Source organism: Panthera uncia, chromosome A2 (genome assembly GCF_023721935.1).
Source record: "Panthera uncia isolate 11264 chromosome A2, Puncia_PCG_1.0, whole genome shotgun sequence".
Classification (NCBI taxonomy): Eukaryota; Metazoa; Chordata; class Mammalia; order Carnivora; family Felidae; genus Panthera; species Panthera uncia.
Window position 1 is genome coordinate 2,722,703 of NC_064816.1, and position 26,977 is coordinate 2,749,679.

Sequence of the window (26,977 nt, forward strand, 5' to 3'; positions counted from 1 at the left end):
ATGGGGACCACTGAAGCTACGCTCCGGATGGAAAACGTGGACGTGAAGGAAGAATGGCAGGACGAAGGCCTTCCCAGGTACAGCTTCCCCATTGCTGCGGCAGCCCCTGCTGGGGGCGGGGCGGGGGTGGGGTGGGTGCCCACCGCCTCTCTGAGCTGGGGCTTGGGGGACGCCGGGCACATAATGAATACTTGCCGAATTATTTAAGATGGATCCCTCCCCCCCCCCCCCCGCCCCGCCACAGCAGCACAAAGCTCCCATTCCCATGCTATTTTAGGAATTCCGAACATTCTACAACTGCCTCGTGGGGGGTCAATATTCTTACGGGTGTTCCCACGAATCCGGGTGAGGGTGTGTTTTTACCTGTGGCAGCCGGAGGCATCTTGTCCTAGCCCTGCTTAAAATCCCTGGAGTGGACCCCAGAGATGTCCGTGTCCTAATCCCCGGACTCTGAAAACGTGCCCCTCTGGGGCAAAGACACTTTGCACGTGTTTAGGCCAAGGATCTGAAAAGAGGGAGATGACCCTGAATTACCCAGGTGAGCCCTCCATATCATCCCAGGGTCCTTCTGAGAGGAGGCAGGAGACTCGACTCAGGAGTCGGGGCAGAGGCGACGGAAGTGACAGATTGGTGTCACAGGAGGGAGGGGCCACGAGCCAAGGGGGAGGAGCACCTCCCCCTGGTGGAAAGGGGACAAAAGCTGATTCTCCCTTAGAGCTTCCGGAAGGAGCCAGGCCTGCCCACACCTTGCCTGCCGCCCAGTGAAACCGACTTCAGACTCACTTCTGGCCTCTAGAATCATAAGGGAATGAATCTGTTGTCGTGTTAAGCCCCTAAGTGTGTGGTCATTTGTCACAGCAGCCCCAGGAGGTCCTGCGGTGAGCCTAATACCCTAAATATTGTCCGTGCGTATCTCGTGTGTGGTCTGTTTCCCCCCCCAAACGGAGCCCCGCGAGAGCAGGGGCCTTTGGTTGGATCGCTGTCGTCCGGCAGCACAAAGGCAGACTCTGATATACAGTCGGCACTCAGGAGACACCGGCTGAGCGGGTGACGGCCACTGGTAGGAATAAGAAACCGGGTAGGAAGGAAGCCGTGGGCCTCCACTGCCAGGACGCATGAGCCACCAGGCCTGTGTCCCTCTCTTCGCTCTGCTGGGTGGTGTGGGGTAAGAGAAAACACGGGTCGGCACAGGCTCCCCTAATCCGATGGCTGGACACAAAGTGCCTCTGCGCCCTCCTTTAGTGCAAGGGTTTTGCCCCAGGGGATGCTGTCCAAGAGCTCATTATATAACTGTCTGGAAAGGAACAGACGAAGGAGGGAGGGTGCTCACCCTAGAAAAGAGGATCCCCGTCGCTGAGGGTGCCGAGGGCTTCCTCGTGCCTCAGTTGTCCTGCCTGTGAATCGGGTCGATAATGCCTCACTCACAGAGTTGCTGGAAGAATTCTCTGAGGCGCGCAGGGCAAGGCGGCCGGGATGGGCGCTCTGAATGACGAGGGCTGCCCAAATACATTGCCCCCCACCCTGGACGCTTCCTCGCCGTATCTCGTTCACTCGCACGCCCCCCCGCCCTGATCTTTTAAAAGACACCCCCTCTCCCAAGCCCCTTGTTGAGACAAAATGGGGCAGCTGCAACTATGATTTTTAAGCGAGTTTCTCCCAGCTGCAGAGGGTCGCTGTCCCTTTTCAGTAGCCCAGTGTCTGCGGCACAGTGGCCCTGCTGTGCCGCCCCGGGACGTGAGCCAGCCCTTCGCCAAGGCTTCTGCCTTCCCCGCCACGGGAGGAGTGAGTGCAGCTCCTTCATTCGGCACCCAGCGGCGTCTCCACATAAGCACCTCTGTCTGGTGCCAGACAACCCACAGTTCTGTTCCTTCCAGCCCAGTGGTCCCCTTCCCGGGGGCGTCTTCCAGCCTCCCCGGGGTGTCAGAGTGCCTGCCCTGTGCCCGCAGCCCCTCCCGCTGCCATGACCTTGTAGCATCTTCCTTGTGTCCCGCCCTTCTGCAGGTTCTTAAGGATCCAGAGGGCAGCCCAGAGATGATGTAGCTCTCTCTGCCCTATTTCTCCATTCATTCTCTGTAACGATACGCACCAGCTGTATGCCAGGCCCTGGGCGAAACACTCGGGACACACAGAGAACAAGACAGATGCCCTCATGGGGCCTTTCCTCTGGGGCAGGGGCTGGCCATTCCCTCATAAACTTCACGACCCAACGGAAAATTGCAGCTGGGTTCATGGTACTTGGAGAGTGCCCAGGTGGGGTCTGACCAGGTTGGAGAGATTGGAGAGGCTGGAGAGGGTGCTGACCCCGAGCTGTGAAGGATGAAGAGGGACGAACAGGGGAAGGAGACTCTGGGTGGGTCCTGAGTATTCCAAGCTCAGAGAGCAGTATGTGCAAAGGCCCTGAGGCCAGTGGAGGCAGGTTGAGGGGCAGAAGAAAAGCTGAGGGGGATCTTGACCAGAGTCTCACAGGTCAGAAGAGGCAGGTGCAGGGATAGGTGTCTGACTGGCATCCCAGCCCGCCTTTCCCTCCACAAGCAAGTGGCTATGGGTTCTGTTGCTTTGTAACTTTTTATTCCGATGTCGTCTCAAACTTTGAGGAGAGATTACAAGGATGGTCTAAGTCATAACTGTAAACTTTTCCCCAGATTTGCCAACTAACAGTTCACTCCTTTTGCTTTATCATTCCCTCCCACCTCCCTCCTTCCCTCCTGTGTCTCTGCCCTCTCTGTGTGTCTCTCTGTCTCTCCCTTCCTCCTCTGTCTCTCTCTGCCTCTCTCCCTCAGCCCAGCACATGCACAGAGCTAATTTTGTGTTGCACACACCTCAGCAGGTCCCAAAAGATGTGTGTAGGAGTCGTGGGCCCTGACCGGCTGGAGCATTTCTGCCGTCCTCAGCCCCGCCTTTCTCCACACCGGGCTCGTCTCTCCTAGTTTCCTCCTCTGTCTCAGTCGGCTTGGGCTGCCAGACAGAGTATTACAGACACTTCCTCCCCGCCCTGGAGGCTGGAAGTTAGATCCGTGGGTTCGGTGAGGGCTCACTCCCTGGCTTGTAGACAGCCACCTTCTTGTGTCCTCATGTAGCCTTTCCTCTGTGCATGTGTGTGGAGAGATTGCTCCTGTCTCTCCCCCTTCTTACACGGCCACGCCCGATGGGATCAAGGCCCCGAAGGACCTCAGTTCACCTTCATTGCTTCTTAAACGCCCCATCTCCAAAAACAGCCGTGTTGACGGTTGGTCCTTAGATGTTTGAATTGGCAGGGGTGAGGGAGGCAGGGGAGACACAATTCAGTCTGCAAAAACACAGCTGACTACTGGGGGGTGGAGTCAGGGCTGCTAGGGTGGAGTTGGACTGCAGGGGGTGGAGTCGGGCTGCTGGGGGTGGGGTCTAGGCTGCTTTGGGTGGAGTCAGGCTGCTGGGGGTGGAGTCAGGGCTGCTTTGGGTGGAGTCAGGCTGCTGGGGGTGGAGTCGGCACTTCTGGGGGTGGAGTCTAGGCTGCTTTGGGTGGAGTCAGGCTGCTGAGGGTGGAGTCGGCACTTCTGGGGGTGGAGTCTAGGCTGCTTTGGGTGGAGTCAGGCTGCTGGGGGTGGAGTCGGCACTGCTGGGGGTGGAGTCAGGGCTGCTAGGGTGGAGTCAGGCTGCTGGGGGGGCGGGGGGAGGGCGGCTGTGGTGCCGCTGTCCATGGTTCTGCTTACCACCCCAGGCCTTGTGACCCTCCCGGAGACAATGGTGCTGGGGGAGACAAGAGTGACAGGAAGGGACAGAAGTGTTGGAAATTGCAGAGAAGGAAAAAGGGTACATTTATTTGTCTGGGCATCTAAGAGCCACCAAAGTTGCCAAGAAATAATTTTTTAGGCCCCACAGAAGTATCCCCTCTGGTTCCCTTGCCTGAGTTTTGCGGGTGTCATATGGCTATCAGAAAAGCATGCCTCTACCCGGAAAGAGATTCTGTGGTTGCCACGCACCAGAAGCGGCCTTGGTCAGGCAGAAACAGACTGGGAAGCCCCTGAAGGGAGACCGAGGCAAGCAGTGCCCAAGCTTGATGCCCTTGGAGCACAGGTTGGGCGGGGGGCGGGGGGCTGGGGAGCAGGAGGCATGGTCAAAGTTTATTCCCAATTCTCTTGTTTCACATCATGAGAAACCTCAACCCTGAGGCTAGAATCTGAGGGTAGAGCCACATCAGGTTGACAGGCCTTCTGGGTTGTGCCTCTCCGACTCATGTGATGTGCCTTCCTTCCCCCTGTCCTTCCACAAGCCACTTCTTTGAGGGCTGGCCTGTGACTCACCAAAGCAAGATAGGAAGAGGAACTTCCTCCTCTTCAACGGCTCACAGTCTTCCCAGGAAGCAAGCGATTAGCACACGTACCACGGACTGAGTGCTCATGGTGGGCTCTGGGGCAGAGTGCAGGGTAGGGTAGAGGCCAGACTCAGTCAGAACCTCCTGGAGGACACTGACCCAGCCTTAAAGGCTAAGCAAATTTACTCTAGACAGAGGAGTGAGATGTGCAAAGGCACTGGGGCAAGGAAGGCCTTGGCACGATGGGGAATGTAGCGCAAGAGCCCAGCTAGGTCGTGAGAACGGGGTCGGAGGGTTCACCGACGCCACATCCTGGTGGGATGCCCAGGTGAGAGATCTGGATTTCATACCACAGGGGTACATGAGTTTCCTGGGGTTGCCGTGTTGGGTGGCCTCGGACAATAGAGATGTATGCTTTCACACTTCTGGAGTCCAGAAGTCCAAAATGAAGGTGTCAGCAGGGCCCTGCTCCCCCTGAAGGGGAGACTCCTTCCCACCTCTCCCAGCTTCTGGTGTGGCCAGCAATCCTGGCTGATCCCTGGCTTATGGACACGTCTCTCCCGTCTCTGCCACATCCTCACACGTCCTGCGTCTGTGTCCAAATTCCCCTTTTCCCATAAGCACAATACTCACTGGACTGACGGACACCTTAATGAAGTATGGCCTCTTCTTTTTTTATTAAAAAAATTGTTTAATGTTTATTTATTTATTTATTTATTTTTAATTTTTTTTAATGTTTATTTATTTTTGAGACAAAGAGAGAGCATGAACAGGGGAGGGCCAGAGAGAGAGGGAGACACAGAATCCGAAACAGGCTCCAGGCTCTGAGCAGTCAGCACAGAGCCCGACGCGGGGCTCGAACTCACGGACCGCGAGATCATGACCTGAGCCGAAGTCGGTCCCCCAACCGACTGAGCCACCCAGGCGCCCCATGTTGGTTTATTTTTGAGAGTGAGAGAGACAGACCTCGAGCAGGGGAGGGGCAGAGAGAGAGAGAGAGAGAGAGAGAGAGAATCCGAAGCAGGCTCCAGGCTCCGAGCTGTCAGCACAGAGCCCAAAGCAGGGCTCGAACCCACCTACCGCAAGATCATGACCTGAGCCGAAGTCAGACCCTTAACTGACCCACCCAGGCGCCCCCCTCCGCCCCTTTTTGAAGATTATTTTTTAAATTGACCTTTCCTTAACTTAATTACATCTGCAATGGCCCTGTTGCCAGTAGGTCACATTCCAAGTGCTGGGAGGTAGGACTTGAGTTATCTTTTGGGGGAGGGGAACAGAATTCCACCCAGCACAGAAAGATGAAAGTCATACGGTGCACCTTGCATATTAAAGAAAGCCCACCTTGCAGGGGGCTTGCCCACTGTAGGTAAGCAAGGACTGTGCTGCCGGGAGCCATCCGGGTCCACTTGGAGTTTACCCGAGAGGCTTCAGCTCTGCACAAAATGAGCGCTTCCTGGGACTTGGGGAAGTAGCAAGCTTCCACCTGGCCTTGAAAGCCGCAGCCCTGTGGGCCGGCGGGGGTGGGGCCTGTTGGGAAACAGCGGGCTTCTCTGGGGAGCCTGGAGTCCTGCTCAGTCGGCTTCTCCAACTCAGGAGAAGTTCTCTGCTTTCTGGTCTGTTCCTACGACTCACCAAGCATCTTCCGGCCTCAGGGCCTCTGCCCAAATGGAAGGCCCTTCCCCCAGTCTTCTCTCTACACAGAAGTCCCCTCCTGGGGGCGCCTGGGGGGCTCCCTCCGTTGAGCGTCTAACTTCAGCTCAGGTCCTGCTCTCACAGTTCGTGAGTTCGAGCCCCACATCAGGCTCGCCGCTGTTGGTGCAGAGCCTTCTTTGGATCCTCTGTCCCCCCTCTCTCTCTGCCCGCCCCGCCCCCCCGCTCATGCTGTCTGTCTCAAACATAAACATTAAAAATATTTTTTTTAGGGGCGCCTGGGTGGCTCAGTTGGTTAAGCGTCTGACTTCAGCTCAGCTCACGATCTCACGGTCCGTGAGTTCGAGCCCCGCGTCAGACTCCGGGCTGATGGCTCAGAGCCTGGAGCCTGCTTCCGGTTCTGTGTCTCCCTCTCTCTCTGCCCCACCCCCGTTCATGCTCTGTCTCTCTCTGTCTCAAAAAAAAAAAAAAAAAAAGTTAAAAAAAATATATTTTTTTAAAGTCACCTCCTCAAAGAGGCCTTCCTTGACTGCCACTACTGTGCCTTACCTCCTCCCTCTTCTTTCTTATTTTCTTTGTTGCAGGTATCACCTTCTGTTTCCTCCAACTGTTTGTTTACTCAGTGTTTACATCTCTCCTCTCTTGTATCAGTCAGGGTTCTGCAGAGAAACAGAACCAATAGTTTTCCATTCTCTACATGTATGATATATATTATTAATCATATTATATATTTAAAATCATATTATGACAATTATATAGTATGTCATATTATAGAATTGTAGATTTACATATAAGTTATATTTGTGTTACTATGTTTATTAATTTACATATTCTTTATTTTTTAATATTTATTTATTTTTAGAGAGAGAGAGAGACTGCGAGTGGGGGAGGCACAGAGGGAGAGGGAGACACAGAATCCGAAGCAGGCTCCAAGCTCTGAGCTGTCAGCACAGAGCCTGACGTGGGGCTCGAACCCACGGACCGCGAGATCATGACCTGAGCCAAAGTCAGATGCATAACCGACTGAGCCACCCAGGAGCCCCATTAATTTCCATATTCTTTATTAATACATTATGCTGTTGTATGTTTTGTGTAATATATGCAATTATGTGCAATTACATATAATCGGATGTATAATTATGTGTTTTTACATGTAACATAAAGTATAGAACATATTGTATATTTTCTATTTTATTTTGTACGTAAGTATTTTATTTGAACAAGTTTTAGGGGGGGCGCCTGGGTGGCTCAGTCGGTTGTGCATCTGACTTCGGCTCAGGTCATGATCTCACGATTTGGGAGTTCAAGCCCCTAATTGGGCTCCATGCTTTCAGCACAGAGAATGATTTGGAATCTGTCTCCCCTTCGCTCTCTGCCCCTCCCCCGCTTGAGATCTCTCTCCCTCAAAAATAAACATTAAAAATAAAATAAAATAAAATAAAATAAAATTTTTTAACTTCATTTATTTATTTTGAGAGAGACCGAGCATGAGCAGAGGAGGGGCAGAGAGCGAGGGGGAGAGAGAGAATCCCAAGCAGGCTCCCCACCGTCCGCACAGAGCCCGATGCGGGGCTTGATCTCACGAGCCGCGAGATCATGACCTGAGCAGAAATCAAGTCAGAGTTGTTTCTTCCCCCGGGGAAACCTCGATGCCTTTCCCTTGCGTGAGACCCCTATTGTGGAGGGAGGTCTCCTACTTAAAGTCGCCACCTGCTGGATGCGAACGTCTACCAGAAACCTTCAGGGCAGCACGGAGACTGTCGCTGCAGCCCGGCTGAGCATGGCCCAGACACCTAACGTACGTTTATGAACTGAAGGAAAAGTCTCCCTCGGGTCCTCAGTTTCCCAGTCTGCACCAAGGAGCTGGATGCTTTCCCCACCCTGACATTTCGGCTGCAGCTGGGCCACATCCCGCTAGGTTAGGGGCCAAGGTAGGCTTTATGTGGACCCGCCCAGGGTTGGGAGGCTGAATCACATCCTGATGAGAACCGGACATCCTGGGCTGCACAAAACCCCCGCCGGGGTCGGTGCACATGTGCGGACCAGGCACAAGGGGGCAGTAGAGGGCAATGACTGGAATCAGCTCGGCCACCGGGTAGTTTCTCTGACTCCAGCTTGTGGGGCCAGCCTCAGTTTCCTCCCCTGTGCAACGGGCTCCTACCTGCCTCCGAGGGTTGCTGTGGGGAGGAAATAAGATTGTGCCGCGAACATTCCAACCCGGCACACAGCGAGTGCCCTGTCCATGGGGTAAGTGAGGGTTCAGACTCGGTCTAGACCGGGATTTGACGCCTCAGACGTTGATGGGCACTGGGCGGGCAGGTGCACGTGAGAGAAGGAACCAGAGCAAAAGTCCGGCCCCCAGGTGAGCGGGAGGGGCCCACATTCAGCTCCTGGGGGGTTGTTACCACTCACAGAGGGCAGGTCCGTTATTGAAGAAAAGACGGAAACCCGAAATATTTGTGTCACGTCTCTGATTCGGCCGCAAATTTAAGATGCTTTTAAGTGCTGTGTGGGCAGGACAAGGCTAGAGGTGGGGCCTCAGCCGTCAGTCTGCAGTTGGGGGTAACCTGGCAGGTGGCTGGTGTCTCTCCTGGGCTCTGGGGTCCTGGACTCATTCAGGAGTCACCTGTGTTGGGAGCAAGGGTGGCAGCTACAGACAAGACCGAGAGAGCAGGCGTGTGACTTGACTCTTCAGCCCCCGTCTGCCCTTTGTGTCCTTCTTCAAGGCGTGGTTTTCTTTTGAGGGAAAATTCACATAGCATAGGATCAACGGTTTTCAGTGCGCGATTCAGTGACGTCTGGTACATTCACAATGCTCTGCAACCGTCACCTCTATCAAGTTCCAGAACATTCCATCTCCCTAAAAAGTAACCCCGGCCTCATCAGCTGCCCCCCGAGCCCCCGGCCCCCACGAGCCCCCTTCCCGTCCGTGGACGGGCCTGTTCTGGACGTTTCACGCACGTGGACTCACACCCTGTGTGGCCTCTCGTGTCTGGTTCCCTCCCTGACCGTCGTGTATCCAGGGTCCGTTCCTGGGGGGCAGCGGGTGTGGGCGCCTCGCTCCTGCTCGCAGCCGAGTGACCTTCCGGTGCGTGAGGGACACATATCCCTTCACCCATCCATGGACACGGCGTGTTTCCACTTTTTGGCCACTGTGAATCATATCACACTGGGGTGTGGGGTTTTTTTTTTAAGCTTATTTATTTTTTGGCGGAGGGAGGGCCCGACACCAGGGCTCGAACCTTCGAACCGTGAGATCCTGACCTGAGCTGAAGAGTCACGCTTAACTGGCTGAACGCCCCCCCCCCCCCCCCCCTCGCCCCCCCAGTGTGGGGGTTTGTGTGGACGCACGGGTTCATTTCCTTTGTGTCTGTTCCAGTTTGACCTTTGACCTGTATGACCGCAAAGCAACTTCCCGTTCTCCCTTCCCCTCCCAGACCCGCCACTGCGCCTGGATGTTCTGTGAGGGGGGGGGGGGGCAGGAAAGGAAGACGGAAAGGAAGAGGAACAGACAGAGGGAGTGAAGCGCTTTGAAAAGGAAAGGAGGAAGCATTCCATCGCCCTCCTCTCCCCACGGCTCTGGCTCCCCGTTGGGCTGAGCCCGCACTGCTGAGTTGCAGAGGTGAATTAGCGCTTCCCTGAGTCAGCACGCCCTGCAGCGAGGGCCTCTGGCAGCCCCGGGCTCTGTGCAGACCTTCTGCCTCCCGGGATGGAGTATTTCGCCGGGAGCAAAGGAGCCGGAGCGCCTGGGCCCAATGCACCGGCGTTGAGCTCCCCAAAGCGGTCCAGGCGTTGCCAGGAAAAAACCGCCTGGTTTTGCAAATCCATGCCCGGCCAAGCATCAAGGGCCACAAATGCACGGTCGGTGGCGTTACTTTAACAGACGAAACTTGGGGCACCTGAGAGGGTCAGCCAGTGGCGCGTCGGACTTCGGCTCAGATCGTGATCTCGTGGTCCGTGGGTTCGAGCCCCGCGTCGGGCTCTGTGCCGACAGCTCGGAGCCTGGAGCCTGCTTTGGATTCTGTGTCTCCCTCTCTCTCTGCCCCTTCCCCGCTCATGCTCTCTCTCAAAAATGAATAAACATTAAAAAATTTTTTTTTTTAAAGAAAGAAAGAAAAGCTTAATAGCCATGCGATGATCGGAAGGGAGCCCTCCGGCACCGATGTTCTAGGATGTTCTGTGCCGATGAGCAGGTGTTCTCTGTCCCAGGGACTCCCCAGACCTCCCCGAGTCTTGTCCATGCTGTTTGTTTGCACTCCGCGCTCCCGTGACTGATACCTGCTCTCTGCTGGGTCCGCAGGCCACTCCCGGAAGAGACAGGGATGGACCCGCTTGGCAGCCCCACGGAAGACACGTCCTGTAAGTTTCCACGGGTGCAAAAACGGGCACGCTGTTTCCAGGTCCCGCTCTGCCTGAGGCCGTAGCTGTCGAAATGTCCGAGGCGGACCGTCAGGGAAGGGGGACCTTCTGCGCGAGGCCTGGAGGGAAAGCAACCATTGGGGTGGGGCGGGGGGGGGGGGGGGAGATGCGCGGCCGAGTCATGTGGTGTTGCTGTGTATCCTTCAGCTGGTTGCCTGGCCTCTCTGTGCCTCCAAGTCCTTATCTATTAAATGCAGGTCGTGAGCTCCCCGCGGAAGGGGGACTGCCAGGACTAAATGAGGTGACATGTGTTAAGTGCCCAGGGGACGCCAGGCGCAAAGTCAGCCCTGGAGGGCTCTGCTGTCCCAAGCGCTCAGGAAGGCTCACGGCTCTGAGGATCCAAAGCCCCAGAATTTGGGGACGGGGGGTCCAGGACAGCCAGAGGAACTGTCCTGAACATGTGTTCTCCTCAGTGGGATCCCCCCACGTGGTCTTGCTGGGGGGGGGGGGGTGCCCACTCTGCCCGCGTCTCCCCCATGCAGCTCATCACAGCTCATCCTACCCTTTCGGAGGAAAGACTGACCAGAGAGGGACAGCCATGCCCCTGATGTCACACAGCAGTAAGAGCTAAGACCAGCTCGTCCCAGCTTTCTGGGGCCACTCTGGATGATTGGTCCCCCTAGAGTACTGGGCCTGCTTCTGACCTGAGCACCCCCAGAGGGTGATCTTGGGCGAGTCCCCTAACTGTGTTGGAGCTCCGTTTCCTACCTCTGCGAAACGAGAGGTGTGGGATAACCGTACCCCTCTTCCTAGGTGTGACTGGTTGAATCACAGCCCCCAAAGCGTATCCAGATCCTAATCCTGGACTCTGTGAAGGTCCCCTCACGTGGCAAAAGGGACTTCGCAAATGACATTTAGTTAAGGAGATGGAGAGACTTGGTGGTCAATTTTATGTGTCCACTCGGCTGGGCCACAGCACCCAGAGATGTGGTCACGCATTATTCTAGAGGTTTCCATTGAGAGTCACTCTTTCAATGAGATTCACATTTAAATGACTAGACTCTGAGTAGAGTAGATTGCATTCCCTAATATGGGTGGGTCTCATCTAATCAGTTGAGGGCCACAAGAGGAAGAAGACTCAGGGCAAAATTCCTCTTCAGCTGTGAACACGTGAAACCCCGGCAGGTTATTTGCTTCCAAAATATGACGGTGGGACAGGCATGGGATAGATGTCCTCATTCCGAAAAGCAGAAACAGGAGGAAAGAAAGGGATCGTCAGTCCCAGCAAGTCTGAAATTTGGCAGGACAAATTCCATCAGATTTTTTTTTTTTTGTAAAATTTCTTTTCGATTTTCTTTCTTTCTTTTTTTGAGAGAGAGAGAGAGAGAGAGGGAGGGACAGTGCAAGTAGGGGAGGGGCAGAAAGAGAGAGAGACAGAATCCCAGGCTCCACACTGTCAGCACGGAGCCCGACACGGGGCTCAAACTCACGAACCGTGAGATCATGACCTGAGCCGAAACCAAGAGTCAGACGCTTAGCCGACTGAGCCCCGCCCCCGCCAGGTGCCCCCATGGCTATTTTGTTTTTACCGTTTTCTGCAAAAGCACACATTTACATCCCGGTGTGTGCCCTGAGGCGGTCACCTCTGACCCGTGGTTTAGGGCTGGAGAAATTCAAAGACCAAAAGGGTAAGGAGCTTGTCCGTTGAATTACGTGTCGACGAATGTCTTCATCTGGCGAGAGAGGGGCAGGGCTCTCCTATTGGCTCATTTATTTTGTCCTCACTGTCCACCGACGATTCCGTCCGCTGACGATTCTGGGGGAGAGTTCCCAAGGTCTCTGGAAGAACAACCTGTCTCCCTTGAGCTGGCTTGGGGACATCTGGGGGCTTACCCCATGTAAGGCCACCTCCGTCAGGGGCTAGCCCTGCTCAGCTAGCTGTCGGATCAGCTTTAACCCCTTGGAGGCAGCCCGGGGGGGGTGGGGTGGGGGGAGACCACCTCATACAAGGAGACCAGAGTTTCAGCTAAGAGTCTTCGGGAAAAAGCAGTTCAAACCATGAGGCATACCCACTCTGACCAGCTCCAGAGAGATCCCTCTGTGCCTCAGTTTGCTCACCTGGTAAAGGGGACAATAACAGAACTCGCCTTGTGCGGATATCGCAAAGTCGAAACAGGAAAACGCTTGGGGGGGGGGTTGCTGCGAAGAGGGCCTGGCCCGTGCGATGTGATCGGTAAACTTCAGCGATTACGGAGGTGGACATCACCGAGAGGTGAAAAGCAGAACGCGGGCGTCCTCTGCCAGCCCCATCCAGAAGGCAACAGTGATCGCAGGTGTCGACAGGCCCACCGTCTAGAGCCGGGCAGGCCATCCGTGTGACCCTGACCTGACTCACCGTTGCGAGTCTCACCTAGCGGCCGGTAAAATTAAGTCAGGCTCCGTCTGCGGGGTCACAGAGCCGGGAAGCAGCGAGGTCCAGGCGCCCGCCCTTGACGTCCAGGCGGCAAGGGCATGGCATGAACCTGTCCGGAAGGGATGTCGCCTGACTTGCAACCACATGGTGGGGCAGACCGCTCACCGGGTCGGGAACCGGGGAGGGGGAGCAAGGAGAGGAAGAAGCTGCAGTTGTTTCGTTCTCCCGTTTTCCAAACAGCCCCTCCCAACACATTGAACTTCAATGGAGTTCATCGTAAGCGGAAGACACTGGTCGCCCCCGAGATCAACATTTCGCTGGATCAGAGCGAGGGCTCCCTGCTGTCCGACGACTTCTTGGACACCCCCGATGACCTAGATATCAACGTGGACGACATCGAGACCCCGGACGAGACCGACTCGCTGGAGTTTCTGGGAAATGGCAATGAGCTGGAGTGGGAAGGTGAGGCCCAGGGCTGCTCCCCACGGGCTGAGCTGGGACAGGGGCTCCAACCCAGGGCTCACGGAACAGCCCCGGGAGGGTCCCTCCTCCGCTGCGACCCCACGCCCGTTTTTCTTGAGGACTTGAGGGTTTGTCCGGGGGGCGTGGCTTTCCCGTGATTCTCAAAGGTGACCGCGTCCGAAATGAAGTGCCTCCAACTCATTGCACAGCCGTCTGGGGAGCATTTGTTCGGGAGCAGATCTTGACTGGGGTGCGGGGCGGGTGGCGGGGATGTGGCAGGAAGAGGGGGTGCCCAGCCCCAAGCACGGTCGCCAGAAAGACAGACGCGAGGCACCAAAGCCAAAACGCACAAGCTGATCGCCCCTGGTGCTCGGTGCTGTGAGGGAAACGAGGTGAGATGTTGGGACGGGGCAGAGGGGCTCACCCGAGGGGTGGTCCTGCCCCAGGGGACACAGGGCCGCGTCTGGGGACGTCTGGGGCCGTCGCACTGGGGCTGCTCCTGGCACTGAGTGGGGCGGCGAGGATGCCCACCCGGGACACCCCGAACGTGTGCAGTGCTGAGACGGGGAAGGATCGGCGTTACCTCTTTACCTGTGCCTCGAAGCCACCCGGCCCTCGGCGGGCTGGAGGGAGGGAGGGAGGGAGGGAGGGAGTTTCCACCCCGATCCAATCGCCCTGCCGTCACGGGTCTACCCCGTTTTTCTATTTCTTCCTGAGTCAGTTCTGGTGGTTTGTGCGTTTCTTAGAATTTAGCTGTTTCGTCTAGGCCACCCGACACGTGTGCGGTGATTTGTGGGATTCTCTCGTCATTGTGTTTATTCCTGTCGCCCCAGAGGGGTTTTAGATGGGCCTCTGGCGGCTGAGGTAGGGGACGCGCCGGAAGGAGGGGTCAGGGCTGGATGAAACACGGCAGGCGGAGGAGGACCGGGCCGTGGAGAGCCGCGTGCGTCGCTAGGGGCCGGGCAAGCGTGCAGGGGGTCCCGGTGCCAGGCTCCAAGGAGGGCACAGAATGAGAGCGCCCGTGCCCTTGAGCGCCCTCGCGGTTTGATGAAGCAGACACACACGTTCACAGGCTCTGAGCCCCAAGCCCACAGAGTGCTCTAGGAAGCCAGGCTTTCTGGAGAAGGTGGCATTTGAGCCGGGCCGTGAAGGGAGAGCGGGGGGAGGAGGGGAAGTGGACGAGCAGGGCCTCTGGGCGGGGAGAAGCACGTGGGCAAGGTCAAGGGGGAAGCAGGAGGGTCACGCGTCCACAGGCGGCAGAGGCAGAGGGGGCCGGGGCGGGAGGCTGGGACCCAGCGTCTGGACTGAGACGTCCCTTCTGCTCCCTCCCCCACCCCCCCAGATGACACCCCGGTGGCCGCCGCGAAGAACATGCCCGGTGACAGCGCAGATCTGTTCGGGGACGGCGCAGTGGAGGACGGCGGTGCCACCAACGGGCGCCTCTGGCGGACGGTGATCATCGGAGAACAAGAACACCGGATTGACCTGCACATGATCCGACCCTACATGAGGGTAGTGACCCACGGAGGTGAGACCGCACCCCGCGAGCCCCCCCTGGCTCCAGCCGGGCCGACCGGAGGTCATCAGAGGCTCCCTCTGAACCTCAGTCTCTTTATCCGAGACACAGGGGCGTTAAGCCCGGTGTCCCCATCAAAGGCAGGCCGATCAGGGGTCTGCCGGCTCCCCAAGCGCTCGCATGACTCAGAGCCGTGCCCTCCGGGAAGGAAGGGGCTGGCTGGCGAGGTTGTGGGGGCCCGGGGGAGAGCCGGGGGCAGCTCAGAGCGCGAGCCACTCACTGGCCCCCTCTCCCCAGGGTACTACGGCGAGGGTCTCAACGCCATCATTGTGTTCGCTGCCTGCTTCCTCCCGGACAGCAGCTCCCCTGACTACCACTACATCATGGAGAACCTCTTCCTGTAAGTGGCCCGCCCGCCCGCTGCGCCCCGTGCCCATGGCTCCAAGAGCCCCAGCCCGTGGGCTGGACCAGGCTCCCAGGACCACCCCTCGTCACTCCCACTTACTGGGCGTTTACTCTCTGGCGGCCCGCGAGGCCACGCGCTTCACGTGTGGAAACGCAGTCCACGCTCCGGGCAACCCTGTGGGGCGGACACCTCCTCCTACAGGTGCCGCCCCCAACACACAGACAGGTTCAGTCACTTGCCCAAGGACGCAGGGGTGCAGCTTCATAATGATGGAGCAACGCACCTGGCAGGTGACAGAAAGAGCTCAGTAAACGTGATCTACTTCTGTTCTGGTGATTATGGAGGTTTCCTGCTGACTCGGTGGGGCTCCGGTGCCCGGTGGTTCAGAGGACGAGGAGGCACCTGGGGGAGGTCAGGGCAGGAAGGGGCCCCAGAATCCAGGGAGCCCAGCCTCCCCCCACCCCCCACCTTCAGGTGGGGACGTAGAGGCTGAGACAGAGGAAAAGGTTTTCTGGGGCTGCGGGGTGGCTCAGGTCATGATCTCCCGGCTCGCAGTTCAAGCCCCACGTCCGGCTCCGCCCTCACAGCGTGGAGCCCACTTTGGACCCTCTGTCCACCTCCCTCTCTGCCCCTCCCCTGCTCGCTCTCTGTCAAAATAAACAGACATTTAAAAAAATAATAATAACAGTAAACAAAAAGAAAAGATTTTCTCAAGTTGCTCAGGGAGAGACGGGGCCGGGACGGGAGCCCGGACCCGTAACATCTGGTGCGGTGGGCCGTCCACTGTGGGTGCCCGTTCCCCGGCCGTCCCCGGGGCCGTTGGGACCCCCTCTCCGGATTAACGGAGACGCTAGATGCTGTCGTGCGCGTAAAACCCTTGGTGCCTAATAAGTGCTTAGTGAAATGGTGACCCCTGCTATCCCTAGGCCCACGGACACTAACTTGGGGTGGGCTGGGGTCTGCAGCCGCGCCACCCCGAGCAGGCGGGGCTGGCCCAGCACGGCAGGCGGCAGCAAAGAGCGCAGGCGCCCACGGGCGCTCCGTCCCGCGGACGGGGGGCGGGGCTTCCTAACTCTGGCCCCCCCCCTGCCGGGCCCCCGTCTTCCGCACACGTGACCAGGTACGTCATCAGCAGTCTGGAGCTGCTGGTGGCCGAGGACTACATGATCGTCTACCTGAACGGCGCCACCCCCCGGCGGAGGATGCCCGGCATCGGCTGGCTGAAGAAGTGTTATCAGATGATCGACAGGAGGTGAGCGCGTGGGCGGAAGGGCCCGGGGGGTAGGGGTTTTCACCCCCGCGGAGCAGGGGACCCCCCGGCCCCCCCCCCCCCCCCCCCGAAGGCTGCGTGGCCGTCGGACAAACGACCTCAGACCGGACGGTCGGACAAACGACCTCAGACCGGACAGTGGAACGGACTTGATCGGCTCCTGAGTCTGTTCCGTGCGTCTCCTGGCTCCTGGGGGGGCGGGGGGGGGGGGGGCCCCGCCCTCCCTGGGACCCCCCCCCCCCCCCCCCAGCTTGGAGGCGCGCCGCCCCCGTCGTGGTCACGCGGCCTTTCCCCGTGTGTCTGCGTCCAAACGTCCCCTCTTTATAAGGACACCAGTGATTGGATTACGTCCCATCCTGCCCTGGTGTGACTTTTAGAGAATTATGTCGGCCATGAGCTTATTTTCTAAACGATGTCCCCGTTCTGAGGTCCAAGAGGTTAGGACTACAACATACAAATCTTGGGGGGGGGGGGGGGACGCAGTTCAACGTGACCACAACAGGGGGTCAGAACCAGGGTGCCCCAGGACATCTTTCCGGGATGGGCCGCGTGGCCACGCAGTCAAGAGCTCAGGCCCTGAATGAAGTGACACCCGGGGCTAGAGGTCAGCGTGGCCCCCACAAACCCCGCAAAGGGGGCTCGGCCTTCCGGACCCCCCCCCCCCCCAGCCTGGATCTGCCCGCCGGGAGCCCCTCCCTCCCCAGGGCTCACTTGCTCTGTTTCCCCACGCAGATTGCGGAAGAACCTGAAGTCGCTGATCATTGTGCACCCGTCCTGGTTCATCCGCACGGTGCTCGCGGTGTCCCGGCCTTTCATCAGGTGAGGCCGCGGCCGGGGCGGGCTCGCGCATCTTTGTTGGGAATCCGAATCTTCCAGCTTCTCTGCGTCGGATGCGGACCTTGGCCTCAAGCTGTTTAAATCATGTGCGTTGTTAGTATTAAGGGACGAACACAGGAAAAATACTAGCAAAGCAGCTGTCCCATCCTAAACGCCGGATACCTCGTAAGGTGACAGCCAGCACCGGGGAGGCTGACGCTGTCACGCCTGTCGCGTGGATGAGGGATCTGGGGCTCAGAAGGGTCAAGGCACGCAGCCAGGGTCACACAGCCGGGTGCTCGCCCGCCACACTCCCCCCTTCCCCGTCCACTCCAGAACCTGTGCGGGGACCATTAGGACGCCAGGAGGGCCTGACCCGCTCCCGGCAATAATGTCACGAGCCACATGTGCCTTGGGGGGGTCCTCGAGACCACCCTCAGGTTTGACGGGCCACCTGGAAGGACTCCCAGAGCTCAGAAAAGCTGTCGCGGTTTCCTACAGAGGAAGGACGCGGGTTAAAGTTGGCGAAGCCCGAAGGTGCATATGGAGGTCCCAGGCGGGCAGTTGTCCCCTCCCCGGGGGTGGTAGCAAAAGCCCTTAATTGTCCCTGCAAAGATGGATGACAGCATACGGGAAGGTCCACCAACCGGGAAGCTCACCTTGCTGTCTAGGGTTTCACTGTGGTTTGGCCCCATGGGGACCGAGTAGCCAGGGGGCTGACCTTAGTCTCCGACTTGAGCCGCCCCAGACGTCACGCCAATGTGATGTGCCCCAGATCTGCACCGTAAACCACATCTTTTGAAGTATGTATATATTTTTTTTTCCAATGTTTGTTTTGAGAGAGAGAGAGAGGTAGCATGAGTGGGGGAAGGGCAGAGAGAGAGGAGAGAAAGGATCCCAAGCAGGCTCCATGCTGTCAGCACAGAGCCCGATGTGAGATCATGACCTGAGCCGAAACCAAGAGTCGGACACTTAATGGACTGAGCCACCCAGGCGCCCCGAGACAGAGAGAGAGAGAGAGAGAGAGAGAGAGAGAATCTTAAGCAGTCTCTGTGCCCAGCCTGACTCGGGGCCCGGTCTCGTGACAGTGAGATCACCACCTGAGCCAAAATCAGGAGTCAGACGCTTAAGGGACTGAGCCACCCAGGCGCCCCCCTGAATGTATATTTAATTTGACATGATTCAGAGCATTGAATCGAATCCAGATCCTTCAGGGGAGCCCGGTGGGCTCATTCGGGAGAATGCGCAGCTCTTGATCTCAGGGTCCTTGAGTTCGAGCCCCAGGTTGGAAGGGGAAGGAAGGAAAGAAGGAAGGAGGGAAGGAAGGAAGGAAGGAAGCTCACACTTTGTCTCACTGTTTCTGAAAAATAAATGTATAAAAAATATTTTACAACATGCGACTTGCCCTGCATGAAAGCAGTCGGATTTGCTCAGAACACCGCACATGGCCGCTTTGTGACGCCCCGTGGGGAGCGTCTGTCATGCCTAATGGCTTACCGTCGGCCTTTCTGCCAAGCAGCTGCTTTATTTTTCCCATTAGGGATGCTGTGTGTCATTGATTCCTCACGTGTCTCCCTTTGCATTGGACGCCGGAAAGCCTGAGCCGAGTTTTAATCTGACCTCTCGACATAGATACGAAACGTCTCAACACGCTTTTGTAGACCCCTGACTCTGTCTGACCTTTTTTTTTTTTTTTTTTAACCGTTACTTGATTATTTTATCATTTGCTGTCGTGCCGTATCCTCTCGGCCTTCTGTTTGTCATTTAGAAAAATGACTCGACTTTAAAAGAAGCTTTTAAAAACTTGTTCCGATGCTGCTTTATTTTTGAAGAGACAGAGTGCAAGCGGGGAAGGGCAGAGAGAGAGGGAGCCGGGGCCTCGGAAGCAGGTTCCGGGCCGTGGGCGCAGAGCCTGACGCGGGGCCCGGTCTCCCCGACCGTGGGATCGCGACCTGAGCCGAAGTCGTCCGCTCAACCGACCGAGCCGCCCGCCCGGGGGGGCCCTCGAAAAAAGCTTATTTTATACTTCAGCAAAATTAGGTTTAAGTTAGATTTTTTAAAATAACAGTAACCGCGAGTTCAAAGCCACACGCTGGTGACAGAGCCCCGCGTGGCACCAGACAGCCTGGCTCCGGGTGCGGACCGAGAGAGGCTGCTCTTTCTGAAAGGACGGGCTGTGAGCCTCTGTGCCCTCGCGCGCCCTGGGCCGGACTTCACACGTGTCCCTCCTTGTCCCGCCAGCGTCAAATTCATCAACAAGATCCAGTACGTACACAGCCTGGAAGATCTGGAACAGCTCATCCCCATGGAACACGTGCAGATCCCCGAGTGCGTGCTACAGTGAGTGTCCCCGTGCCGTGGGGGCGCCCCCTCCCCCGGCCCCAGTGTGCCCAGGCTCCGCGCCTCCCCTCTCGGGGGCCCGAGAAGCGGACGCCGGACGTGAGTGGGAGCAGCGGACCCGGGGAGACACGGTGAAACAAGCCCACGTGAGATCGGAGACCACGCGGGGCCGGCCACCCGTGGCCCACAGCTTGTTGTATAAATAAAGTTTTATTGGCACACGGCCCCGCCCATCCATGGCTGCCTTTGAGCCACATCGGAATTGAGCAGCTGTGGCGGAAACCGGCCTAAGGAAGTCGAAAATATTTACGCCCTGGGGGGGGGGGGGGTGGCGTGTAGACCGACCCACGTCAGCGAGGGGGTTGCTTTACAATGACCCCGTTCAATTGCTGGTCCCGGATCAGGCACAGAAAACTAATCGGCTGAGCCGTATCTATACCAGATGCTGGACGAGGCCAGCGGAGTCACTGTCAGAAACGTAAAAAAGGCCGTCGGCCCGTCAGTCCCGGCTGCCTTTCTGCGCCCAAGGCTGGCGCGAACTCGGACGTGACAAGGAGATTGTGTCTCCGTTCCCAGAAGGGAAGGGGTCCCCAGGCAGCGCACCTGTGGGGGACGGGGGCGTCTGAGGAGTTGTGCTTTCTGTCTTCCAGGTACGAAGAGGAAAGGCTCAAGGCCAGGAGAGAGAGGTGTGTACAGAGTGCCTCGGGGCGGGGGCTGGGCCGGGCCCCCCTTGGGGGGGGGGGTGGGTAACAGGTGGCTTTGGCCCAGCAGGGGCCGATGACGCTCTCGCGTTTGTTGAGGGCTTTGAGTCAGACCGGGGTTCGAATCTGCTCTGTCACGGAGGGACGGTAGGCGAGCAAAGAGTCCACAGCCACCGTGGGGGTTCCTGGGCGAAAAGTGGCTCAGAGTAATCGCGGTGAAATCAAGTCATCCGCTGACAGAGGGGGCACAGGTTCCGTTCTCGGCCCCGACAGCCCCAGAAATGCCCCTTCAGTAACCTACTGGTTCGGTTTTCGTTGGTGGCGTCACCGGGGGTGGCGGTCACGGGACCTCAGGGCGATTGTGGCCCCACCCAGTTATGAGGCCCTCGTACCGTCCCCCGGATGCGTTCATATTCCGCCCCCACCCCCGGAGCTGGGCAGGGCCAGGATTCCTGGCAGCATCTCGAAGCCCAGGAATCCGAGGCTCAGAGAGGCACGGCACCTGCCCCAGGCCACACAGCAAGCCTGGGGGAGGGTTGGGGCTTCGGGGGGTCCAGAGCGTCTATCAGTGCCGGGCCCCGTGCCAGCCTCCTCCGGGGGGACAGGTGAAAAAGACAGAGTCCTGGTCCGGGGGGCTCCAAATGGCAGAGGAGAGGGGCGCGTCACCGAGTGAGGAAAGCGGGTCCCAGTCAGGGTGGGTGACGTGGGCAGATGAGCCACACGGTGAGCAGCGCCGTGGAGGCTCCGCACGGCGTCGCGTAGTGATAATGGGCCGCGGGCGCCAGGGAGGGAGGCCGAGGGCAGGCAGGACGCCCGGTCCCGTGCGTGGCCCCCCGCGTCCGCCCGCGTGGTGGCAGGCGGCACGGGTCCTTCCTTCCCGAGGCCGAGTAATATTCCCACGCGTGGACGGACCACGTTGTATTTGTCCTTCATCCACGGAGGGACGTGGGTTTGCTGAGGCTGCTGGGAGTCGTGCCGCTGCGGACACGGGCCGCGAACACCCAGCTGAGTCCCCGCGTTCCCGAAGTGGGGTTCCGGGAGCACGTGGTGATGCTGCCTTGAACGTTTTGCGGAACCGCCACGCCGTCCCCGGGGCACGTGGGCCACCCCACGCCCCCTCTCCCCCTCCGGAGGACAAGGGCTCCCCCTCCCGTGTCCTCATCACTCGTAGTTCTGGTTTTGTTTACTGTTTATTTTTGAGAGAGGGAGGGGGAGGGAGGGGGGGAGGGGGGAGGGAGCGCTCCTGCGGGCGTGTGTGCTCGGGAGTGGGGGAGGGGCAGAGAGAGGGGGGCAGAGGATCCGAAGCGGGCTCTGTGCCCACAGACTGACGGCAGAGAGCCCGACGCGGGGCTCAGACTCATGAACCGTGACATCATGACCGGAGCCCAAGTCCGACGGTTGACCGAGCCGCCCGGGCGCCCCGACTCGTAGTTCTGTGTTCGAGACAGTAGCCGCTGCTGGGTGGGAACTAGAGATGTCTGTCTGTCTGTCTGTCTGCACTTTTTCCCCTTCCTTTCTTCCCCTGCCCTTCTCCATCTCTCGCGCTCCCCCTCTCTCTCCCTCTATCTCTCCCTGTCTCTCCCTGTCTCTGTGTATGTCTCTCCCTGTCTCTCCCTGTCTTTCTCTCTCTCTGCCTCGGCCTCTGTTTGGCCTCCCAGTCTTACCTGCGGAGGCACGGAGACCAGCACCGCAAGCCGGAATCAGGGCACAGGGGACCGTGTCCAAGGGCCGAGGACCGGTGCCTCCGGGCTGACAGCTGAGAGGAACGTTCAGGGGTCTTTCCTCCTCCCCGTCCTGTCCCCGCTCGTGCCCCCTTCCCCATGGTCGTCTCCGCCGTCATTAACCCCTGGGTTGGTCTCTGTGCCCTCGGGGCCCATCCTGGGGCAGCGAGACTCCCCCACGCCACCCTCCGAGGCCACAGCGGGCAGGTTCGTCACCCACGTCCTCTCTCTCCGTCCCCAGCGCCCGGCTGCAGCCCGAGTTCGTCCTGCCCAGGTCTGAGGAGAAGCCCGAGGCGGTGCCGGCGGAGGACAGGTAACTGTGTGGGTGGCCACGGTGAGGGCGGCCGAGCCCGCACGTCCGGTAAGAGTGACCGCAACGCTCTCGTGACGAGGACAGCAGAGAGCGGGCGTGGATGGCCAGCACGACGCCGGCCCCATCCTGAATGCTCAGTCCCGGGGTTCCTCTTCCCTCCACCCCGGGCCGTCCCCACGGGACACCTGCAGAGGCCGGAATTATATTTAAACCAACAGTCGGGCGCCTGGCGGTCGGTTGAGGGTGGAACCCTTGATCTCAGGGCTGTGAGTTCGAGCCCCACCGCGGGAGCAAAGATTACTTAAAAAAAATAAAAGCTTTACAGATAAATAAATTAACGAACTGTCCAGAAAATGTGAAAGTCCGCTCCTCTCTGGGGCTGGGCTGCCCGTGCCCGGCCTCAGGGGCTCAGCACATGCCCCCCCACCGCCGGGCAAGCCCCCTGGATGGCCAGCCCCAGCCCCGTCTCTTCTCCAGGGGCTTCTTCACCCTCTTTTTTTTTTTAAGGTCATTTATTTATCTGGTGGGGGGGAGGGGCAGAGAAAGGGAGAGAGAGAATCCCAAGCCGGCTCCGTGCTGTCAGTGCAGAGCCTGACGTGGGGCTCGATCCTACCAGCCGTGAGATCATGACCCTCAGCCGAGATCAAAGGTCAGACACTTAACCGCCTGAGCCCCCCGGGGACCCCCCCGCGACGAACAGTTTTAAAGTGCACGTTCCGGTGGCCTTTCGGACCCTGGCAGAGTTGTCCGTGCAGCACCCCTCTCTAGTTCCAGAACTCTCTAGTTCCAGAATGTTCCATCACCCCAAACGGACCCCACACCCGATAAGCAGTTCCTCCCGTCACGCCCCCCGCTTTACTTTTCTGACGCCCAGCAGATACTGCCCCAAGCCCTGTGGCGCCTTGCCCCCGATGGGTAGAAAATGCAGCGGGCTCTGCCCCCGCCCCTGCCCCCCTCCCCTCTGCCCGGCCAGCCCGCCTCCTGCATTTGACCCTCGCGTAGCCTCTGTCTCCTGCCCTTGCGCCACCTGGGGGCAGCGGCTGCGTCTGGGGCCATCGCCCCCCCCCCACCCCAGCGTCTAGGACTCAGGGACCGCGGGTAGCTGATGCGGCCGCGAGAGGGGTTCTGCTCTCCGGTGGAGGTTCTGGCTGGTGACCTTTCTGCACGTCCCCATGGGCTGCCCCCACTCGCTTGGTACCAGCTCAAGGCGAGGCCGAGCCGGCCGCACGGGGCTCGCGGCCAGATGCCAGGGTTCCCCCCCAAATAGGCAAATAACGCGAAGGCTTCTCTCTTCACAGGCCTGCTCCAGCCACAGATCAGGAAACAAGGTAGGTGGGGAGCAGGGCCGTCCCGGTGCCTGTGCCTCAGTGTCCCGAGTGGAGCCCAGTCGCGTGGGAACCGTTCGCCCCGCGATTTACTGTTTGGGGGTCGATTGCTACCGTCCTGGGGAGTCAGGCTTGGCTTGCCCGTCCCTGCGCAACTCCGGGGGCGCCACCGACCTGATGCCCCAGAGCTAAGCCACACGGCAGGCTTGACCGGAGCCAGGCCCCCAAAGCCCGGGCTCTGTAACGCGGCCACGGGCGCGGCGTTTGCCCGCGGCCCGTCTCAGGGTCCCCGCCTGCTCCAGAGGCCAGGAAAAGCCGCTCTGTGTGCTGGGGGTCATGGAGACCACCCTCAGGTTCAGGGGTTTGCTAGAAGTGCCCACAGAATTTAGCAGAGCTGTCTCGCTTACAGTTATGGTTTAATATGGTGGAGGGATGAGTACGGGTGAGAACGGGCATAAGGAATGTGATGCCCGGGCCCGGAGAGGCCAGAGGTGAGCCTCCCGGTGTGGTCTCCCGGGGGGCTTATCCAGGCAGCCCTTAGCTCGCCCGGCAATGTCCCCAACCAGGGACGCTACGCCCACGTCCAGGGTGTTTCCTGGGGGCGGTCCCTTACGCTTGGCTAACCATGCCCGTGGCTGAGCTCAGTCTCCGCCGTCCCGAGGTCCCGCCGATACCCCCAACCTACATCCCGCTGTTAGCCTACGCTGTCTCACACGACCCACGGTCCCCAGGGAAACAAAGACACTCTTACCAGACGGGGCACTCCGAGCGCTGGGGCTCCGTTAAGCACCCGACTTCGACTCAGGCCATGATCTCGAGGTCTGTGAGTTCGAGCCCCGCACCGGGCTCTGTGCTGACAGCTCGGAGCCTGGAGCCTGCTTCACATTCTGTGTCTCTCTCTCCCTGACCCTCCCCAGCTCACGCTGTATCTCTCTCTCTCTCTCTCCCTCTCTCCAAAATAAATAAACATTAAAAAAAATTCTTAATCTAAATGGTCTTAGACCAGTACTGCCCTGGGCACACCGAGTGGAGGCAAGTTCTCGGTGCCTTTCTGACAAGATCGTCTCAATCCGTGTCTTCCGGGGGTGAGTTTCACCCACAGACACAGAACGCACAAGGAAGTCCCGCACCACGAGCGAAAGCCAGCAGATTCGAGAAAAAGCAGAGTTAGACCCTCCCCTGAATCCTCAGGTAGGGATGATGAATTAGAAGTGCTTAAAATTATTAAAGACCCCAAAGAAGAAATTGTAAGAAGCTACCGGGTGGACGAGCAGACAGATAGGTGGGTGAATAGGTGGGCAGAGGGAGGGGACAGAAGGACGGGTAGCTGGGTTGAAGCTTCCCTCTGGTCCGACTGGTGACGTCGGCCCGGCGCCCGTTCTCCTGACGCACCGATTGAGGGGTCCCCTTTGGAAGCACACCCGGAAGGTGGGTGGCAGGCAGCAGACCTTGATGGGCTGGTCCCGCTCTTGCTGCCGAGGGCCCCCCAAAGCCGGGTCGGATCGTGCCGTCCACGCGTGCACGTGTTCCCCGCGTTCTTTCTGTATTTTTTAAGGATAATCACGTATTTTATTTGTGTTTATGTATTTGTTTTAACGCTTATTTGTTTTTGAGAGACAGAGCACAAGTGAGGGAAGGGCAGGGAGAGAGAGAGGGAGACACAGAATCGGAAGAAGGCTCCAGGCTCCGAGCCGTCAGCACAGAGCCCGACGCGGGGCTCGAACCCACGGACCGCGAGATCATGACCTGAGCCGGAGTCGGTTGCTTAAGCGACTGAGCCACCCAGGCGCCGCCCCCCATCCCCCCACTGCTGCCCGAGTTCTTTAAAAACAGTAATAACAGCCTGGCCTGTGTTTATCCCTCTCTAGCATGTCCTGAGGTGACAAGACTACAGAGAAGGACAAGACAGAAGATTCCAGATGGCAAGAAACCTCTGTCAGACGCCCTCTGGTCCTGGACCTCCTCCCCGCCTTGTCCTGACGCCCCTGTCTTTGGAGGGGGCCAGTCCCCCCCCATCCATCTCTGAAACCCAGCATCCTTTTGAGCTGCTTGAAAACGTTTTTGTTTCGTTTTGTTTTCAAACAACGCGGTATGTTCCAGAAAAGGACCTGGTTCTCAGCCCTCCACACTCGTGAGCTCGCGGCCGAGAAGAGGAAGACGGCCCAGGGCATGGCCCGTGTGCCCTCGACGGCTTCAGAGACCCCCTCCTCGCCCTCAGCACCACCATCACTGCACAAAGTCCTGGTTCAAGACCCTTCTCTTGTTTGTCACCTGGCCCACCCCGGAGCCACAGATGCCCGCCAGCAACTTGGCCGGATCTGGACTCGTTCTTGTGCCTTTTCTCCTAGAACACCCCCTGCGGCCCTGGGCACGTGGCCCGGAAGCTCAGCCCCCCCAGCAGCGCTGTGCCCCGGGGACCTCCCGTCCCTGCACCTCATGGCTTTACACTTGACCAGCTCCCCTCGCCTTCATCTCCCGATCTTCTTTGGGATTAACGGAGTCCACGATGGCACACGCGAGCTGCTGAGAATCACCCCCGCCCCGCAGTTGCAAACCCGCCCCCCCTTCTAGAACATTCTCAAGCCCCTTTAATGGACGCCACACCACAGGGCAATCCTGATCATTACCTCCTACTGAGGGAATGAAGTGTCCCCGCTTTCCTGACCCCCCCCCCAACACAGGGTTGGGATGAGCCCCTCAGGTTCCCGCCATGGGAAACCGGCTCTGAACCGCGATACAGGAAGATACAGGTTTATTGCAGGTTTTGAGTGTTTTGAAGTTCACTTGGGAAAATAAATCCCAGTGGCCTGGATGCTACGGAGACCTGCGGTCAAAGGAGGTCAATTTACCTTGGACAGAAGTCAGACTTTTCTAACGTGGTCCGCACGCCCGTCAGGGTGGCCTTTAGAGGTAGTGAGTTCCCCGTCCGTGGAGGCATTTAAGAAAAGGCTGGAAAGTGCTCACAGAATGTGGTCCTCTGCGGTCCCCTCCGATCCTCAGAGTTTCTGTTTCTATGAATCTGAACAAAGGTTGAGCGGGTACCTTCTCCAGGCCCCTCTTCCCGGCGCCGTCGCTGGTTTCTTAGCGGTCTAGTTCAAGTGCCCTGGGTATGAGGTTCTTGGCCTCAGGGGAGATGCCGGAGGCTTCTCGACCTGGGCGCATCGAGGTGTTTTGGGTTATTCCGATGCCAGGAGGGAGCTGGTGGTGTTTGCTGCTGAGGGAAGGGAACACCCGACATCTTGCCCCGTGGGGGAGGCTCCTGAACGTCCTGAACGTCACGGGGCCGTCCCGCGTCCAACGCCAGAGGCTCCGCCTCGAAAAACGCGGAGTCTGGGAGCCGAGTTGGGCCCCGCATCTTCTGGGTCGGCGCAGCTCTGCCCCGGGAAGGCCGGGA

The 26,977-nt window shown here is 58.6% G+C and overlaps 1 protein-coding gene across 1 annotated transcript; it reads left to right on the plus strand.

The window, feature by feature from the left end:
- On the plus strand, positions 1-26,977 carry ATCAY (ATCAY kinesin light chain interacting caytaxin). The gene is made up of 12 exons (XM_049639623.1): positions 1-77; positions 10,242-10,300; positions 12,954-13,175; positions 14,518-14,703; positions 14,989-15,091; positions 16,218-16,349; positions 17,100-17,186; positions 19,425-19,523; positions 20,174-20,209; positions 22,187-22,258; positions 23,557-23,586; positions 25,452-26,977. The coding sequence occupies exons 1-12, from the start codon at positions 1-3 to the stop codon at positions 25,459-25,461; spliced, it is 1,113 nt and encodes a 370-aa protein (XP_049495580.1). The 3' UTR covers positions 25,462-26,977.

Coding starts and splice junctions, on each gene's coding strand:
- ATCAY (XM_049639623.1), top strand. CDS start 1: ATGGGGACCACTGAAGCTACGCTCCGGATGGAAAACGTGGACGTGAAG. Junction 14,704..14,988: donor GAGGGTAGTGACCCACGGAG/GTGAGACCGCAC, acceptor CCCTCTCCCCAG/GGTACTACGGCGAGGGTCTC. Junction 16,350..17,099: donor TATCAGATGATCGACAGGAG/GTGAGCGCGTGG, acceptor TTCCCCACGCAG/ATTGCGGAAGAACCTGAAGT.